The sequence below is a fragment of the Anolis sagrei genome, chromosome 1, assembly GCF_037176765.1.
Source record: "Anolis sagrei isolate rAnoSag1 chromosome 1, rAnoSag1.mat, whole genome shotgun sequence".
NCBI lineage: Eukaryota > Metazoa > Chordata > Lepidosauria > Squamata > Dactyloidae > Anolis > Anolis sagrei.
The window spans coordinates 296131732-296151793 of NC_090021.1; the positions used below are offsets into that span (position 1 = coordinate 296131732).

The 20062-nt window shown below is 36.7% G+C and overlaps 1 protein-coding gene across 3 annotated transcripts in view; it reads right to left on the minus strand.

The window, feature by feature from the left end:
- Window positions 1–20062, minus strand: part of NOVA1 (NOVA alternative splicing regulator 1) — a 148385-nt gene that overhangs the window by 30385 nt on the left and 97938 nt on the right. For all 3 annotated transcript variants that reach the window (XM_060759762.2, XM_060759756.2, XM_060759769.2), the window contains exon 3: window positions 13967–14133. In XM_060759762.2, coding sequence (XP_060615745.1) covers window positions 13967–14133 — 167 coding nt within the window. The remainder of the gene's footprint in view (window positions 1–13966; window positions 14134–20062) is intronic.

The following is a 20062-nucleotide window of genomic DNA, read 5'->3' on the forward strand; positions in this document are numbered from 1 at the left end:
CACTGTCCTTGAAAAATGATATTCAGAAAGGAAGTGTGGCAAATGGACACAATTATCTGACTCTTACTCATTGCCTCAATTGCTATGATATATTATCTCCTTAAGTTCAGCAACACAGTAGAGTTCACTAGAGTTTGGTTCAAGAATCCTACTAAAATCCATGAATACAAGTCCTGCTATATAGAATGGCATAGTAAAATGATGTCCCTTATAAAATGGTGTAGAATTCAAAATGCGTGCTGGAGAGGGCCTGAGGATTTGTGAAATGTCAAGAGACTACAGAAAAGTTTGGTTTTTTTGGGGATGTATTTCCCCTGAATATTTCAAAACTGATTGGTTGACTTCATGGATACAAAGCTCATAGATATGGAAAATCAACTGTATTTATGAACACAACCTAATGAAGTTAGTAAGGGTTGGTTTGCCTGACAAAATATCTCTAAAGTATCTACCTTCTATAGATGCTATGTTATGTGGGGATGACATCTCTCTCTCTCTCTCTCTCTCATTCATGTTTGTGAGCAGCAATATATTTTTCTGGCGGGGCCTCCCACTTACACAGATCACCGTGACCCCCACGAATGACAGATTTGGACCAGACTTGGGACACAGGCCCCCTGCCATGACTCAATTTATGTCCTGGTGAGATTTGTGGGAAGATGGACCACGGACGTTGGGGTTTACAGTACCTTGATTCTCATCCAGAGACTACTGTCAATCCCATCAGCCATGGATCTGCACCAATTTCTAATGGGTCGATTCATAACATCCAAAAACAAGTAATGCCTTTCCCCAATAACCCTGGCATCACCGGATACCTAAGCTAGTTAGAAATAACTGAAAGATTGGGGTTTGAAAATTGAATGGGAAGTTTGGTTAACGGGGATTTATCTCAAGCTATGTCAGATTCTACTGCAACAATTGCTTTGTAGCACTGGGATTTTAATAATTATTTTTCTTGAGCTCCTACAGAAGTAAGGTATGTACAGAATGGCAAAGAGAGTGGCAATAATAAATTACTTGTCAATATGTTTTTCTTTGAGGGGCTTTCAGATAATTAATCCATGGGATTGAGTGAGACAGGTTTGTCTTTCTTAGATACTCACACACACTGTATAGTGTGTGCAGTGTTTTGTGATGTGCAGTGCTATGCGGACGCACACAAATAGATTTTTGTGAAATGTGTGAGGTTTGAGATACAACCAGCCCTCCACATTTGCTGGGGTTGCAGGATCCCTGCAAATGTGGAAGATCAGTGAACTAACCCCCCTCCCGCCCAAGAAAACACCTCTCTAGGAATCTCTAAATCCTTCAAACACAGCTCTCTGCTCAACTTTTGCAAATTTGATTATTTGTTAATGATTAAAATATTGTCGCTAGGAATCTCTTCTGACAGTAGTACACTCACATTGGAGGATTCGGAGATTACTAGAGAGAACATTATGACAAATGTGTAGGGCCAATTGCAGAACAACAAAAAAAATCTGAGACTGTCACTATTAAAGATATGAAAGAGTATATTTCCTGTCTATTGTCTGAGATGGGAGTTGCAGGGATTTGTTTTTAAGATTTAATTCTATGGCCTTCCTTGTTTGCTCTTACCCATTTTCTACAAGTTAGCATCTACACTCCAAAATTGATGCAATTTGACACCACTTTAGCTGTCAAGGTTTAATGCTATGAAATTATAGGAGTTGGAGTTGTAAAAGGTCTTTGGTCTTCCCTTCCAAATAGTGCTGGTGCCTCACCAAACTGTATCTCCCATGATTCTATAGCATTGAGCCATGCAGTTAAAATGATGTCGAACTGCATTAATTTTACAGTGTAGATGCATGCACTCCAGTTAATGTAGTCTGTGCATGCCACCTGCCTTTACAGATGCCAGTAGATTTAATTATTAGTTGTTTGGTCTTGCTTTGCTATTGAATACAACAAATGAGGGGCGGGGTAGTGTTAGGAGAGAGATGAAGAAGAATGTTGAATGTGGGTCTACACTGACCCACTCTATCAGGGTCAATCTGATGTGGCAAAAGGCTGGATTGGCTCCAAAATGAATCAGACAGGCATCCTGTCCCCTGTCCGCTATAGAGGCAGAAGGGAGCCCCAACTGCTTAGTAGCCAAAAGCAGTTTGACACTGCTGGACAGATGCACTTACCATGCCTTCCAGTCCTTTGTGTTAAGGCAGTCTTAGCCATGGCTTGGTTCCTACCTGTTGACTGTCTCCTGCAATGACATTGGCTGGGACAACAGGCAGGGGGAGAAATTCCATATCCTTTACATGATTGCCCCATCACACTGTACAACACCTGGGAACCATTACAACATGGAAGATGGGAGGGGGCAACAAGTGTTATCCCATGTCTCCGGCCCAGTCAAGCCCGAGAGGCATGAGATGGCAGTAGGACAGTTCTGACTGGTTCCATTCCAAAATTAGTCTGACTTTTTACACAAGCCCAAAGTCAGAGAACATTCTAAATTCCAGGCTAGAATTCAGAGTACTGTTTGGGGAGCATGGGGCAAGTTGTTTGGCCACCACTGAGCCGTTCTGGGCCCCTTCCGACTTAACTGATCAGGATAGATGTGCTGTTAGGCAAAGTTCACCTGACTTGGTTGTTTCATTTCTCATGTACATATTTGTAGTTTTGAACTCCTCTTCCTTTCTCTCTCTCTCTTTTCTTTAATTTTATGTGCTATATGAACCTATCCATACATCTTCATGTTATTTCTGCCTCTGGTACCAAATGTTTTGTTAAAAAAGTAATGTCCAGGAATAGATGCACTTTGTTAAATGAGGTATGCCTTTATATCTTTAGTTTTTAATTGCACTTACAACAGTTCCCCCAGTGAAACCTTTCTAATCTTCTTTAAAGGCTTAAGTTCAAACACATGTACACCCTTTTTTCCTCACCTTCTTCCTTTTATTAAAACAAGGACAACACTACCATTACTGATAGGTGCTTACAAAATGATACTACAGTAACTTCAAAAATATAGAGATAATATCTATATTATAATAATATCTATATTAGACCTCACTACCTCTGAGGATGCTTGCCATAGATGCAGGCAAAATGTCAGGAGAAATACCTCCAGAACATGGCCCTATAGCCCGAAAAAACCCACAAGAACCTAGTGATTCCAGCCATGAAGCCTTCGACAATATATAGAGATAATGCCAAGGAATCTGTAACTTCGTGTGTCAGAGCAGCAGGAGAAAAAGGCGGCATGGGAAGAAGGGAGGCATTTGAGTTTTCTTCTTAAGATACTATAGCTAGCGATCCTGAAATTCACAGTCATTACTGTTTGAAGTGAAAGAAAAAAGCACTTATGCATAGAGTGCAGTTCTCCAGGGTCAGAGTTTACAGTAAAAATAATAAAAAAGAGCATTAGTGCTTGTTGAAATCTTTTATCTTCCCATTAGAGGCAGAGAAAGGATAAACCATGGAGGAGTACCACATTCTGCCTCAGAAAAACTACCTTGAAACAATGAAGATGTGTAATGTCATACCTAATGCTCACATGTATTAACTAAAGTTCCTTGTTGATAATACATACATGTTCAACCTATGGTATTGACATGATTTAAAATAAAATTCTATTTATGGATAGTAAGAAAACTTAATTAAATATATAGATATTATTCCTTCATCATATCTCACACACTCTTAAAGCAGTCTACACTGTCATATAATCCAGTTCAAAGAAGATAATCTGGATTTTATATGGCAGTTTAGAAGGGGCCTTACTCTGATCAGACAACCAAATAATGAAGAAGCAAAGCAACAGGCTAGCCAAGCTCCAATGGCATATTCAGCGGCAGCAAAATCTGGATTTTCTTTATCTGAATATGCACACCTCCATGCTATCGAAAACCTGTTCCAGATGCTTTTCCATTGTTGTGGAGCAGCTACATAGGGAGCTATAAGAAGAGGTAGGCATTGTTCCCCTTGGAAGTAGTGAAATTCAGCAGAAATATATAACTGGATTCTTGCCATGGGCAGTCATCTTGGAACTTTTCTTGGTTCTGCTGCTCACTGAAGTTCACTAAGTAGTGAAATTCACTGAGTAATAATCACCCAATCTCCATACCTCTAGATATTATTATTAAGAGTTTCCGGAAACATAAAGAAATGTTTATTATTATTATTATTATTATTATTATTATTATTAATTTAGGTTTTTTAACTGACTTTTTAACCACTGCTATGTTTCTGATCTGCTGCGTTTAAGCTAAATTTGAGCAACATTATTAAACCACCACTGCCTGTTAACTTTTTTTGTTTTTAATTTTGGTGTTATTTTGTGACATTTAAGGTTTTTTAAAACAGCTTCAACTAGTTTTTTTTTAATCCATGAAGGATGGAACTCAGTTCATCTTAAAGAGATCCAACTGAGATTTGCTTTCAAGAAACAGAATGGAAACGATATGTTACTCAAAATAATACAATGAGATTAGATTGCAATAATAAGTAAAATTCCATGTTTTTTATGTTTCGTTTATACTAAATAAAAATATTTGGACTTTTCACCCAAGATCATTTTTACACTTTAAAAGACTAATTGTTGTCACAGAATGTTATTAGAATGTATCATAGGTGTGTTAAAAGTATTGCATTTGTATGTGCCTAGTCAGTAGCTAAATTTTTAACAGGTCGTTTCATGCTGCAATCTAAGAAGATTGACAATTAAGATACAAAGAGACAGTTGCTGAGGCATAGTATATTCTGAAAAGAAAGTATATGTGAACACACTTAACAGGAAACTGATAATTTAATGTATAGGGCATTCTTTTTTAGATAGAAGTAATCTAATTAAAGCTTCTGTGTCTCAGCCAGGTTCCTTACTGAGGATACTAGCAAGTAATGGGGGACTGTTAAAATTGTGAATTAGAATACAATGTATATGAACATTATTATTCTCTTAACCAGTTCCTTGTTCTCAGTTTGAATACGGAACCACCAAATCTCAGTGAGATTCTTCTGGTCGCCAATTTTAATTACCCCTCATTCCTCAGGCGATGGAATGCCAGTGTGTAAATTGGAAGACAAGCTGTGAGTTAATTTCAACATTATTAAGTAATAAGAAAAAAACCTGAATAAATGATTTAAAAAGTATTAACAGGAGGAAGAATGTGTATTATTTATTTATTTACACTATTTCTATCCCGCCTTTCTCAAGCCCGAAGGACACTCAAGGCGGCTATATTCTATACCATACTGTGACAACCCTTGGGCAGATTCAATTTTTCAGATATACCTTACGATGAAATTCCTTTTCTTACTTGTTATGAGTTTTCAAAGAGGAAGCTATATTAACCTACCACAAAATAAAAAGTGAAAAGGGGGAATCTAACAGCATCTTTAAGACTAACTTATTTCAGCAACTTTTATGGGCATTCTACATTGATGTCCACAAAAGCTTTTACTGAAATTGGTTTTCAAGGTTCCTTCCTGCCTGTCATCTGTGTTATATGATTTGGCAGGATAATCCACCAAGATTAGCTAACCTGTTCCCTCCCATTAGCTATTTTTACATTAAAAATGGATGATCAGTGAAATTTCATTATTCTCTTGTCACTAGTTTGCATTAACTCATGAATTTTCATAAATTGTTTTGTTGGTCTCTGATTCATTAGTCACTTAAGCACTGGATATATAAAAAATGAAATTAAGAACTCCTGGACACACTACTATGCTTAAAAATGAGTTGATCAAACTGACTTCAGGCTTATTACAGGGTGGAGATACCTTTGGTTGCCTTGGTGGAAGACTTATGCTAGGATCTGGATAGGGGAACTGTGTGTCCCTGTTGACAACATTCAGTACAATGAATTATAGTATCCTTTTGGGATGGGAACTGAAGACAGTTTTAAAGTCATTATGGCTACCCTAGCCATCGGTCTATGCATCTCGCAGAGTTTCTATACTCCATTCTGTTTAACATGTACAAAAAATTTCTGGGAGAGATTATCCAGAGTTTTGTAGTTATGGATCATCAGTATGCAGATGACCTGAAACTGTGTATATTCTTTCCATCGTTTTCTAAGAGAGCTATTTTGATATTACATTAATGCATATTCTAGTAATTAACTTGCTTGTAGTTAACAAAATGAAGCTTAAACTAGGGATTGCTTATGCTCCCTATGAAACTGCAGGTTTGGAGCTGAGGCATATTTAACCTATCTTTGGTCTGAATGTCCTAGCTTTGGCATTAGTTAGGTTCTAAATTTTGTAGACAGGAGTACTAAAAGGGGAACACAGAACTCCCTTGTTGAAATTCACCAGCTGCTTCATTGTTTTCTCACAACTTCATTGGCTTTATTGACAGGCACAAGATAGTAGCCCTACGTGGCTTTGCCCCAAACCAGATCTCCCTCAACCCTTGTGAACCGGGAAGCAAAACAGAAATCATAAAATCATAGAATCAAAGAGTTGGAAGAGACCTCATGGGCCATGCAGTCCAACCCCCTGCCAAGAAGCAGGAATATTGCATTCAAATCACCCCTGACAGATGGCTATCCAGCCTCTGTTTAAAAGCTGCCAAAGAAGCTTTTAATATTTAAAACAATAAATCTAAACCTGCCCTCTTATTAAGCTCCTTGATGGAGGGCTTTCTCTTGGTCCCATTTATTACAGTCCTATTTGGTAAGGACACATAAGAGGTCCCAGATGTTGAATCCTATTCCACAGGAGGCTAGACTCCTTCCCTCTCTACAATCCTTCTATCACAGGGAAATGCCTTTACACTTAAATAGGAATTTGTCAATTAACTGCAGAGAAAGGGTTTTTAGGGGGTATCTTTCATGGCATCTGCTTGAGATGTCATGGCTTTCGTGTCAACCATGGGTCAGTCTGCATATATCATTGGCCTGAGGTGTATGGAAGGGCACACCCGAGATCTGGGTTTTGCTGAGAGGTAGACAGAAGAGTGTTTTGGGGGGACGGGGAAAGGGGGAAGAGGAATGCTCAACCATCATATTGTTGTGCCCACACCATTTGGTGGTTAATATGGTCCATTTCCAGATACTTGTGATCAGAAAGATTCTTGTATACTATGGATTTTTTTCGGGCTCATGGGGCTTGAAATTAGGTTCAGGCCTTGGTCTTTCTATCAAATTCTGAAAAGTAAAGACCATGTTCCTTGATTTAAGGAAGACTCATGGGCAATAAAATAAGCTGCATGACTGTGAAATGGAGTCGTGAAGGTCAAAATACAAGCATGATGAAGATTAGCAAAAAATTTTTGATGTGCCTATTAAATGGCAATATGCTTGTCAGAAAAATGCTTCCAAACATTACATTCTTGACATGGTGCCCAGTGCAACTACAGTAATTATAAGGAATCTGTTGAAATGAAGTGGTCTGCTCTACCAGGCCCACTAAGCACTTTGAGGAGAAAATAACCCATATTCACACAGACCATGACACCACAATTATCATATGGTCTGAGGAAATGTCCAGTGCTCCAACTACTCAGGTTCCTTGAAATCATTTTTAGAGGCTACAGCTTGATGATGCAGTCAAGATATTTGGATCAGTCCATCCCAGAACATGTAAGCCTGACCTTTGCTTATCTTGACTGATAAACATCAAACACAGGAAGATTGATTGTGTGGCTCCAGGAGGTGCCAAGTGTCTTATTCTTTCAGGGACAAGTATCTGCTGTTTTGACTCAGAGGCATGTAAGAAGTACTGATATGTCTCTTGAACTGTATATATGCACACACATTCACACACTTATACAAATACATATCCACACAAATATATTGCAATTATTATTTCTTTAATCACTATAGGACAAAATGATGAAGATTGCTATGCAAAGATTAACCACATCAGAACACAGGTCTCTATCCATATCTGAATTTTTCTCTCTGCATGCAAATAAACTCTTTTGGGACAATAGCTGACAGAGGAATTTAGTTTTGTACAAGAGAAATCTCTTCACTCTGCAAACCTGATTCTGCTTTTGGTAGAAGTCAATATACTGTATTGAATCCTGGTTCTATGGGGAAAGGTGAAATATAAGTGAACTGAATAATCATAATCATAATATAACGCTATAGTGTAGCAGAACTGGCTCAAAAATATTGCATTTTATCTAACAATATGGTCAACTTTTTGGAGCAATTGGCAAAGCCTTATCTTCAATATTCTTCCAAAGAGACAGCAAAGATGAAAATCGAAAACATAACACACCAGAGTTTTATTAAAAGGCAGGGATGCAGATTCGCAATCATGTTAACAAAAGACATCTCTGAGTGAAATTGAGCAGCGACATTGAGTTCACTGAAACAGTTAGAAGGAGATGACATAGTAGTAAGTAGGGAACTGAAGGATCTTTTTGAATGACAGAAGTGTGTAGTGAGATCAAAAGAAAAACAACCAAAAAAACCCCTCCAAAAATGAAAACACAAATCACAAAAACAAAACCTTGGTTTATTGTAACAAAAATCAATCAATCAAACAAACAAACAAACAGGTAAACCCAAACCAGGAGACAGGTAAACCCAAACCACAAGAGAAGGAGAAGAATGCATGCAGGAATTAGGTATACCAGGGGCACCACAGAAGTTCTACCTGCTACAAACAAGAGAATGACATGTAACACCAGACATCTGGTTGGTGGTTTTACGTAACAGCCATGGATGCAGGATGAATCTCAAAAACGTTTTGGCTTTAAAGTTACACTGAATCCTGGTCATCAAAGGGCTTATTTTATTTTGATAAAATAAAAGCATGTATGTTTGCTGAAAAGGTCATTATTTGAGTTAGGGGAAATATGAGGCACTACTGACAAGAAAACAACTGTTTAAAATTCTTTAACATATTGTTGCAGTGACATAAAATAATTAAAATGTATATTTAAGGGGGAAGTGTTACATAAAAGTCGCTAAAACCCACCCTCGTACTTATGATAAAACCTATACTTTTTTTGTCTAAGACCACAAATACACTGGCCATTTAATGTGGATTGAAAGCATCTCAAAAACATTGTGTTTTAAGGAAGTACAATGTGAATGCAGGCAGGAATGCATATTAGAAGTCTTACACTGGGATAAGCAAAATCAAGGGATACTCCAAACTAGAACCCATAATACTCATCAGGACATGGCATAGCAAAACTACTACCCTCCCCATGGAGGTAAGATCAGCCCCCTCATTGATGGTATTCCGGAAAAGACTAAAAACCTGGATGTTCGAGCAGGCGTTCGGTTAACTCAGTGCAATAAGTGTAATGATTGAAGGACTGGCAATTTGGACGACGAAACTGGATCGCGATTTTAGTCAAGAGATGAATTGGATTGTTTATTGATATATGTATTGTGGATTGTGTTTTTATGCTTTTAAACTGTATACTGTTGTTTGTTATAAGTTGTTGTAAACCGCGTTGAGTCGCCGGCTAGGCTGAGAAACGGCGGTATACAAGTATAGCAAATAAATAAATAAATAAATAAATAAGTGATAGGAATTCAATAACATGTGTTTTGGGGCAAAGGGGGGCTTTGAAAAATCCCTCTATCATCATGAAATCATGAATACTGAAACTGGATTGAAGGCAAAGTTTCAGGTGTGTATAAGCACCGCCCAGGCCTCGACCCAGTTCCTGCACTTGTCATTTGATCAAGTGCACATTCAATTCACTTCCTCCTCTGGAGGTTTTGTCCCACGTCACATGGTCAGTATAGATGTGCCCCTAGTGAGGTCTAATAGTTATGGACTTCTGAAAGATTCTTACTTATAACAAACCTATCATCTGTATTGCATTTTTTTAAAGATACATGTTTGTTCCTTATTTTTCAATGTTTTTGCCATATGCTTGAAATTTTTATTTTATTAGAGAAAAGTTGAAAAAATGCAATAACTTTAAATTACTATATGCAAAGATATATTATGAACATTATTAGCATCCAGTAATGAGATACTGAAAGTTATTAGCAAGCATACAATTCATTTCTTTTAAATACTCATTTTAAATATTTCTATTATCTGTGAAGTTACTCATAATTACTTGCTTTCTAGCAAACCTATAGTAAAAAGCCGATCACTGTTTTCTACGGTATCTCATTTGTAAAGATACATAAACCTTGCAACACTTTTTTGCATGAAATATGCTGGCTGCAATGCATTTTTTATGATTCTTAATCTTTATTTCTCATTGAACAAGAAAACAATGAAGGATGAGAAATTTATTTTTTAGCCACAGCATGATAATGATGCAAAATATTGTGAAATGCATAGCCAGATACTTAAAAGACTTAAAGTTTATCTTTGTGCAACTTCAAACAGAGATTAAAATGGGTTCTTCTAGCACATATGAGGTAGAAGATGTGTCATTCGTTCTTGTCTCATATTCTCACTTACTTTAAGTTTGAATAATAATTTGGCATAGCTTATTTATAACAAGTAGAAAGGTTTTTTTTAAATAGTGATTTCAGATGATAAAAAACAAACTACTTGAGTCTGGTAATTTCCAGTAAAATTGTAATTTTGGTCTAGATTGAGGCTGAACTCCACTCATAATAAAAAAAAGCAGGTAGCATATTATTTCAATTTGTGTTTCTTGTGTCTGCTAGGCTGCTGCATATTCTAATATCTAACCTTCCACAATGTACATTTGTTGTTACTGTATACTTTTAAGGGGTTCTTTTATGGAGACCCTAAGGAGAGATATCACATGGTTTTCTGGGGCGGAGGCTTAGCAACTTACATACGTTCGTTCACTCAGTGGGTTTCCATGGCTGAGAGGGAATCATATCCTGGTCTCCAGAATTGTAGCCCATTGCAGAAAGCACAACTTCCCACCAGCTCATAGCAATGAATAACATGTTTTCGTTATTAGAAAATGTAGCATATATATTTTAAAAGCAATTTATCTGTTACACATTGTGAACATTGTGTATCTGTAGGCTTCCAAACTCTATTTATTTCAATCTATCTATTATATCACCCTTCCTATGGTTCCTGAGGTGATGAATACATAAAACCCAATTAAAACAATACAAAAACCCACTTTAAAAACACATTTAAATATTTTTTTAAGAACTCTTAAATGCAATCTAAAACAATTATAGAATCTAATTTTGAAACAATTAAAACAGCAGTTTCAAACAATGCCATGATGATCAGCACTGTTTTGGCTGCCTGCTTGAAGCTTAAAAGAGATCTTATTATTCTGGATAAGTAGCTCCACAGTTTGATGTTTATTTTCTAGTAATCATATGAATTCTCTTCATTTACAATACAATATATTCAGAAACATAGGGAGGGGCATCTAATGTAAATGGACCTCGTTTAAACATATTAGTAGGCATCTAGATGATCTGGATCTCCAGGCGTGGGCATAATCATAGTTCTCGTTCAAAGAGAATCATGTATGATATGTGGTCCACTAGCTGCAACCCTATCAAACTAGCACTTGGGAGCTCTGGTTTGTGTCTCCTCAGAATTAAAAGCCATAATTTGCTGTTAGATTGTAATAGAAATATTCTTTATTCTTAATAAAATGCAAATTGCAAATGCACCTTCCTAGTATTTATGAGGAAGTGATCAACCTGTACAAAATTAGCATAAGGAGAATGCCTTCCTGTATTAGGACAAAGGCATTAGCAACCACAAGCAAGACATGGCATCAACAACACCCTCTGTAACTGCAATATAGTAATATCCTTGAAGTTGCGCATGAGAAGTAGTTCTTAATTTGGCCATCTTCCTATTTACCCATAGCAGGTTAAACTGCTGAGCTGCTGAACTTGCTGCCTAGACTTGGCAGTTTGAATCCGGGGAGTGGGATGGGTTCCTGCTGTTAGCCTCAGCTTTTGCCAACCTAGCAGTTTGAAAACATGCAAATGTGAGTAGATCAATAGGTACCACTTCTCTGGGAAGGTAACGACACTCCATGCAGTCATGCTGGCCACATGACCTTGGAAGTGTGTACGGACTTTGGCTTAGAAATGGAGATGCGCACCACCCTCCAGAGTTGGACATGACTAGACTTAATGTCAGAGGAAACCTTTAACTTTTCCTGGTGGGGAATACTATAGTGCTGTTTTTAAATACAGTACTGCTACACAATCCTATAAATAGAATTATTGGGAAAGCTTGAATTGAACATTCTTTTCTCTCTCCTGACTCCTACTACGTAGTTACAATGGATGTTTCTAGTCTAGTATTATGAGAGAAAGCAAAAAGCTTCTCTTTACCCATTTTATTTATACAATAAAATAAATGTCTACCATGTTTCTCCATTCTCACCTATTCTATTAAAAAGTACCCAACATATCTTTTTATAAACGAAAGTACATTACGGTACAAAAATAGAAGAATGGGGAAAACCACTCTGGAAACATGTCTTCATTCAAATCCACTTTCTTTGTCAAGGGAAACATAAGGGCAATTGAAATTGTTCAGAGGAATATCAAATCTTGAATGATATTTCTAGCCATAATTTGAAATAATAAAGTTCCGAATAAACCAGGCAGCTGCTGTGTTTATCTTCTTAGCATAAAATGTTAGAAATCAAGATTTTCAAAATAAGGATGCTAGTAATTATGTATAAATGTGATCAATTTGTTTGAATTTAATAAAACTATTTAAAAAATATAGTTTATTAAGGAAATTGATTAATCAAAATAATAAATCCAACTAGATGACCTCATTATTTATTTTATACATATTTATAAAACATCAGAAAACTCAAACTATTTAAAAATAAAATGACAGAAAATTAAACTTATTGAGGAATATTTGTACTGACATTCAAAACTAGTTTACAAAGTGAGCAAGATATTAAAACTGAAGTAAACTTATCCTTTGTAATTAATACAAGCAATTATGATCCTGAACAAAAAGCTGAAACAAGAGAATAGGCTACACAAAGACATTATTTACACATTATCTACCCCAGAACCTTTCAAAAGATATGTACTACTTTTCCACAACATATTAGGTTCTTACCCATTTCTGTACTACCTGACATGCAAAGCTAGCAAAGCAAGTCACATTTAACATATTTAGAGGCCCATTGAAAGCAAAAAATGCTGCTATATAAAGATATTTTAATATTATTTACAAGGAGGAACTGAAGTTGAAATGATTTAACTATAAATCGTTTTAACTATAAATCATTTTGATCGGAAATTCCCATCAGAGAATGTCTTATTTAGTATTTTAAGAGATACACCTTTTTGGAAGACTTATTTCTGCCTTGAGTTATCTTGTATAATATGTAAAATAGTTTCCATATTGCAAAGAGTTCTCCTCTCACCTACTATATTCAGCCTAGGAAGCCTACAAGGATGATGAAAATATCATATTTCCCATTTGATCCCCTCTTTAAATGTACCATACTACCTGAGTTCTGAGCTCACCACAAAGTGTGAGAACTACTGATTTATCAGCTAAGATAAAAAAAACACTTTTAATTAGCACATTTTTTATGGAGGCAAACTCAGATTTTGAGTATCATACTTCAGTTTGAAGAAAATACTGATTAAATATTTGGAGATAGGCATACACTTACACCTTTATATGGGAGATGTGTATGCACACACTAAAAATGATTTTGCATAGCCTTGTAGTTATAACATGTACAGTGCATAATAAACAGGAATATTGGTTAACAAATTTTGGAGGCTGTGCACAGTTTTATAAGTTTATGCAAAGCTACTTTTTCATACTGGGCGGCTGATGGGAAGTTCTTACAATCAATACATGAAATAATCAAAAAACAAAGCTGCTTTTTTCTGGAGATTTTCAATTTGCTGATGCCAATGCCAATAAATAAATTCAGAGTGTTAGAAATGAAGAATATCTCAAAATCATGTAATCCTCGTAGAATGAGGAACAGTCTGAATTACCTAGGTGTGCTAATATAGTCAAATGTAACACTCTTGTTAATCTCTTAGGGATTACTATGAAACATTTTGTATACAAAACAGTTTTTTTTTCCTCAACCGAAACTCACTTGTTTGATGCGGTCCGGATTGACGGTTGTCTGAGGCTGCAGAATGCTAACTGGTTCTGTCTTGGCCACATTTTGAGGCATTTCTCGAATCTTTTCAGCAATGAAGCCATGCACTGCATTTAGTGCTTCCACTGTTCCCTGGATCAAACACACCCGCTCTGTCGTACCTTTAGAAACAAACAAAGTACATTTTTTTTGTTTTGAAGAATACTAGCTCTGTTCACAAAGAAATAGGTATACCTGTTCCACAGATATCTGCACACATTATACATTTTGCACACATGACACATCTATATTCCAGTAGAAAAAGTTACACGTAAAGAATGTATATCTGAACTGGTCCATTCTATAAAAACAAAATAAATAAATAAATAAAATTGAGGTCCAGATAGAGGATTCAGGCATCTAATAGGAAATCCCACAAGTAAAAAAAAATATCCTCAGCCCAAACCACCCAAACATACATATGTATCTATTGTTCTGCTCATATTAAGTAATAGTATTAACATCCAGATTGAAAGCAAAGATAGGGCAACATATCTGATGTTAGTAATGAAAATTTAATATTAACCTGTGATCAATACATATTGTGATACAATACTATAAAATCAACAAGAAAATGCTACATGAATTCATGCTAGAGTTGATCTGCCCTTAAGTTCAAATAAAGACTTATATATTTACATGATACACTTGTCACAAAATGTCTTCCCACTCCCAGGTATTTGCAAACCATGAGTATAATATTATAATAACTTCAGCGTTATTTTACCTAACAATAGATAGTAAAAATAACCAGCAGTATTGCATTTCATAGGCTTGTGGCTATATTAATGCAGTTCTTTGAAAAATACTTATTATGAGCTTACAAATATAAGACTACATTCAGGGCTGTCAATGCACTTGTAAATATTGGTTGAACAATAGAAAGGAATGAGACATATAACAGAGCAATAGAACACTGCAATATATGTTTTATATTTTTCACCATCAAAAAAAAATCTTAGTATATTGTTCTTAAAAACGAACAATAAAGACCCTTGTAGAGAAATGTTTATTATAAAGTGTTTATTATACTGTGTTTAAACTGTATTTGTGGTTTACATTTGTTGCCATGGCCTAGCTGTGAGGGATAGGTTGCCATGGAGACAAGGCAGAGGAGGTGGGAGGAGCTTAAGGAGAAAAAGGTTTGAAAGTGTCAGTTAATTTTCAGTCAGGAGGATGAGACCCTGAGAAGAGGAACAGAGTCAGTTAAGGACTCTGGGAGAGTAGAAGAGTCGGGAAAGGACTCTGAGAAAGTAGTTCAGTCAGGAGGATGAGACCCTGAGAGGAGGAGCAGAGTCAGATAGGACTCTGGAAAAGTAGTTTAGTCAGGAGGAAGAGACCCTGAGAAGAGGAGCAGAGACAGTTAGGGCTCTGTGGAGTGAAGCAGTATAGATTCAGTTAGTTTTAGTGTTTGTGAATATTTCTTCAGCAAGGGAGCTGAAGGGAAACCTCGTTAGATTGCTTGAGTTAAAAAGAATCTAACAGAGGAGGTTTTAGGATCGCCAGTAGTGGAAGACTGGAGATCAGTGGTTTGATCCGGTATAGGACAAACAGTGAGAATATTCACAACAAGGAACACTGAAATAATAAAGCACTTCACTGTAGAAGGAGATTATAAGATTGTAACATCAAAAGCCTTATTTGTATCTTAACTAAGCCATATTGTAACCATCAAGCATATGCCAAGCTCAACATCTCAATATTGCAACAATTACGCTTTGTTTAACAATAAACTTGTTCTCTTTGTTATTTTAAACCTGCCTCATCTCCATTGATTTACGTTCGGTGCATTCCACTCTACCAAAGTTACCTCACAACCTAAATAGAGACTTTAAGACCAGCGTCTCTAAACATATTGGTGGCAGTTTAATTTAATAGCAGTCTAGGAACTTCCTTACATTTTTGGTGATCCCATTTGGTGGGATTAACACCACGTCTTTACATTTTATTGGTGGCATTGATACGTCTTTACAACCCTCATATAAAAGTATAAGTTTATTGGCACACTTGTAATTAACTGGGGAAGGGAGGATCAAGAGCTAGAGAATATGATTTTTAAAACCAATATTAAACTACTATTCATTTAGTTACTTTAAAGCAGTTTTATACTACTCTTCAGCTGAAGAAGCTTTCACAGCACTTTTCAGGCAGATTTTTTAAAGATAAACTGTGCCCTCAGGCTTATACTAAAAACGGAACACAAAAGATAAAAGAAATAGAGAGGAAATAGAAAAAAATGTTTATAGATTTAAAAATGCCAAGAGGAAGTTGCAGAATCTAAATTCCTAACCTAAATCAGGCTCTGTGAGAACAGCACCAAGATGGTTCTACACTGACAAGTAAAACAGTCTGGATTTGGCCCGCTTTCTGGCATGATAGCAGCTCTCTGAGTTGTTGTGGCATCAACAGGAACTACCCACTACCCAGCCATATACTGAAAATATTTTGGCGGCGCTGGGTAGGATTTCAACTGTCACCTTCCCCTACCATTGCTGGCTAAAGCAGCTAGATGGCCACCTACCTTATCCAAAATCTCACTATAAATTGTAGGAGATAAATTATTTTAAGGCATGGTAATTCACAGAATAATTTCATCAAGACAAAAATAAAGTACAACTTTTCTTGTATTTCAGAATTAAGTATCTTAATGAATTGTTGCCATTCATTATATATCCTAACACAAATATAATTTGACATGTGAGAGGTATACCAGGATCCACAACTAAACACTAAGCGCTTTCTTTCTATTAAACACATTTCCTAATGAAGAATAGTGAATTATAAAATCTACTCTCCTGTGTGTTTGTTTAAGTACAAGAGTTTACTGTTTGGTTTAAAAATAAACATTTGAAAAATATGTCCACAAAAGCCTTCTTCATTAAAAAATAAATTAATTTTAGAATAAGTTTCTGAAGTTTGCTATTATAGCATGCAATAAATTGAAACAAATGTAGTACGTATGCAGCATCTCCACGCCTGTTACAGGAGATTGCAATGCTATTGCAGAAGATATCTGGCAGAATGCCTGACTACTGAAGTACAAATTAACTTGATCTATGGATGCAATTTCGTTTCTCGCTTTCTTTCTCTCTCTCCTTAGCCTTACTATCCCCAAGCTCTCTTGTGTGGAACTCCTGTGGTTCCTGTGTTAAGTGATCTAGTTCTAAACAAGTGCACTAGGGAGTCTTTACAATGAAGTATTAATTGTCTACAATATGATAGAAAGTAAATGTAGATTGATCAATGTAGCTAATGCAAGTGTTCTTGTCTAGGTCAGCAGCCAAAACATTTATACAAAACATAGATCAGCTTACATAGGAGATCCTGGAGCCTGACACAGAAAGCACTTAAAGGGATGAGCACTATCGAAATAATGCCAAGGAAAGGAGTCAGAGCCAAAAAGAAATTTCATTAAACTGAGATTCAAGTGACAAGCATTCTGCACACTGTGCTCCTTAAAAGCTGTAGATTAATACATGTAATGTGACATGACACTACCATCATTTTATGATTCTGTATATTTTAAAACTAAAACAAATTATATGATAGCTTTAAAAATAAAAAGAATTGTAAAAGCTACTCTTTTTATCAGTTCATATGGACCTAAATGCCCTAAAGACACCAGGTCCTTTCTGCTCTCGTTAGCAAAGCAGTTATAGAATCATAGAATTATAAGAGCTGGACACAGTATTCCAGGTGAGGTCTGACCAAAGCAGAATAGAGAGGTACCATGACTTCACTTAGTCTAGGCACTATACTCCTTTTGATGCAGCCCAAAATCCCATTGGCCTTTTAAGCTGCTGAATCATATAGTTGACTCATGTTCAACTTGCTGTTCATTAAGACTCCAAGATCTTTTTCACATGTACTATTGCCAAGTCAGGCATCACTCATTCTGAACATGTACATTTCATTTTTTTCTGTCTACATTTCTCCTTGCTGAAATTCATTTTGTGAATTTTGGTCCAGCTCTCTAATCTGTTAAAATCATTTTGAATTCTAATCCATTCTGGCATTCTGGAGCAATAGCTGTCCCTTCCAATTTGGTGTCATCTGCAAACACATTCTCTTATGAATGACCTTCATTCAAGTCATTCATAAAGATGTTGAACAGCACTGGGCCCAGGACAGAACCCTCCGGCAGCTTCTTTCCAGGATGAAGAGGAACTTTGGGTTTTATTTATTTATTTACTGTATTTGTATACCACCTTTCTCAGCCATATCGGCGACTCAAGGAGGTTTCCAACAAAACAGTATACATAGTACCACAACACAATTAAAAACATTACAAATTACATAAACCACAACAGCTATAAAAATAACATCATTGGCGTCTCCTTATTGTAAAGCATTGTCCAATTCCATTGTCAATCATCGAATTCCTATATCATTTATCCATATCCGTTATTCTATGTTTGTGAACGCTTGCTCAAACAGCCATGTTTTGACTTGCTTCTGAAACGTTAAAAGGGAAGGAGCAGATCTGATCTCTCTAGGGAGGGTGTTCCATAGCCCGGGGGGCGACTGCTGAGAAAGCCCTATCTCTCGTCCCCGCCAAACGTACCTGTGACGAAGGCGGGACCGAGAGCAGAGCCTCTCCGGACAATCTCAAAGTTCTAGATGGTTCGTAAGGGGAGATACGTTCGGACAGTAAGTTGGGCCAGAACCGTTTAGGGGTTTAAAGGATAAAACCAGCACTTTGAATTGTGCCCAGTAGCAAACTGGCAGCCAGTGGAGCTGGCGCAACAGGTGGGTTGTATGTTCCCTGAGAGCCGCTCCATTTAGCAATCTGGCTGCTGTCCGTTGGACCAGTTGGAGCTTCTGGACAGTCTTCAAATGCATCCCCATGTAGAGAGCGTTGCAGTAGTCTATACGGGATGTTCAGTCATTTAATCAATTATAAATCTACCTAACAATAGTATTTTCTAGGCCACATTTTACTAGTTTGCTTGCAAAAGGAGCATGAGGAATCTTGTCAAAGGCCTGACTGAAATCAAGATATGCTACATCCACAGCATCCCCTGCATCTACCAAGCTTGTAATCCTATTTTAAAAAGAAGATTCGCCTGGCATGTCATCACCTAGCATCCTTTTCTAAGTGATTAGACTGCCTCCTTAATGATTTGCTCCAGAATCTTTCCTGATATTGATGTCAGGATGACTGGATGGCAATTGTTTGGGTCCTCTTTTTCCCCTTCTTGAAGATAGACACAGCATTTGCCTTCCTCCAGTCTGCTGGGACTTCTCCTGTTCTCAAAGAATTCTCAAATATTATTGTTGGTGGTTCTGAAATGACTTCTGATGGTTCCTTCAATACTCTTGGATGTAGCTCAGCAGGCTCTGGAGATTTGAAATAATTTAGAGTAGCCAGGTATTCCTAGACTACTTCCTTGCCTATCTGGGGTTGCATTTCTCCTATTGCCTCATGTGTTCCATGTTGCTCAGTTGAACACCGATTTCTTTTTGGGAGAAGACTGAGGTAAAGAAGGTCCTGGTTAGTACTTGGAAGGGAGACTGTTAATGAATGCTGTATATGACTATATTTCAGAGGAAAGAACTGAAAAATCTAACTCTTAAGTATTCCTTGCATAAGAAAACCCGATAAAATTCTTAGGACAGCCACAAGACAGCAGGTAACCTGAAGGTGCACGTTCGCACAATGACACAACAAAGAGTTTTCAATATATTTATGCGAATTATACACATTCTATTTCTCCACTCCAGAAATCTTTATTCAGACACCAAATATCATATCACAACATGCATTAAAGCTATCTCGAAATGAATACTTCACCATTGCATAAACCAACATGGCAAAGACAGAACGACTTGTTTTCTCCTCCAAAACTTTCTTTACACCATATAGCACATCTCTGTTAATATTCCCATTTATCCTGTGAAGGAAGCACATACACTAGTTTTTAACTTTGACTCCTTTTGGTCTTTTGTTTCCCACACTGCAGCTGTAGCAAAGTCATTACACTTTTTTTTCTTTAGAAGATAGAGAAAATCAGACTTTTTCTTTCTGCTTCCTCTGTTAAGATCTCATTT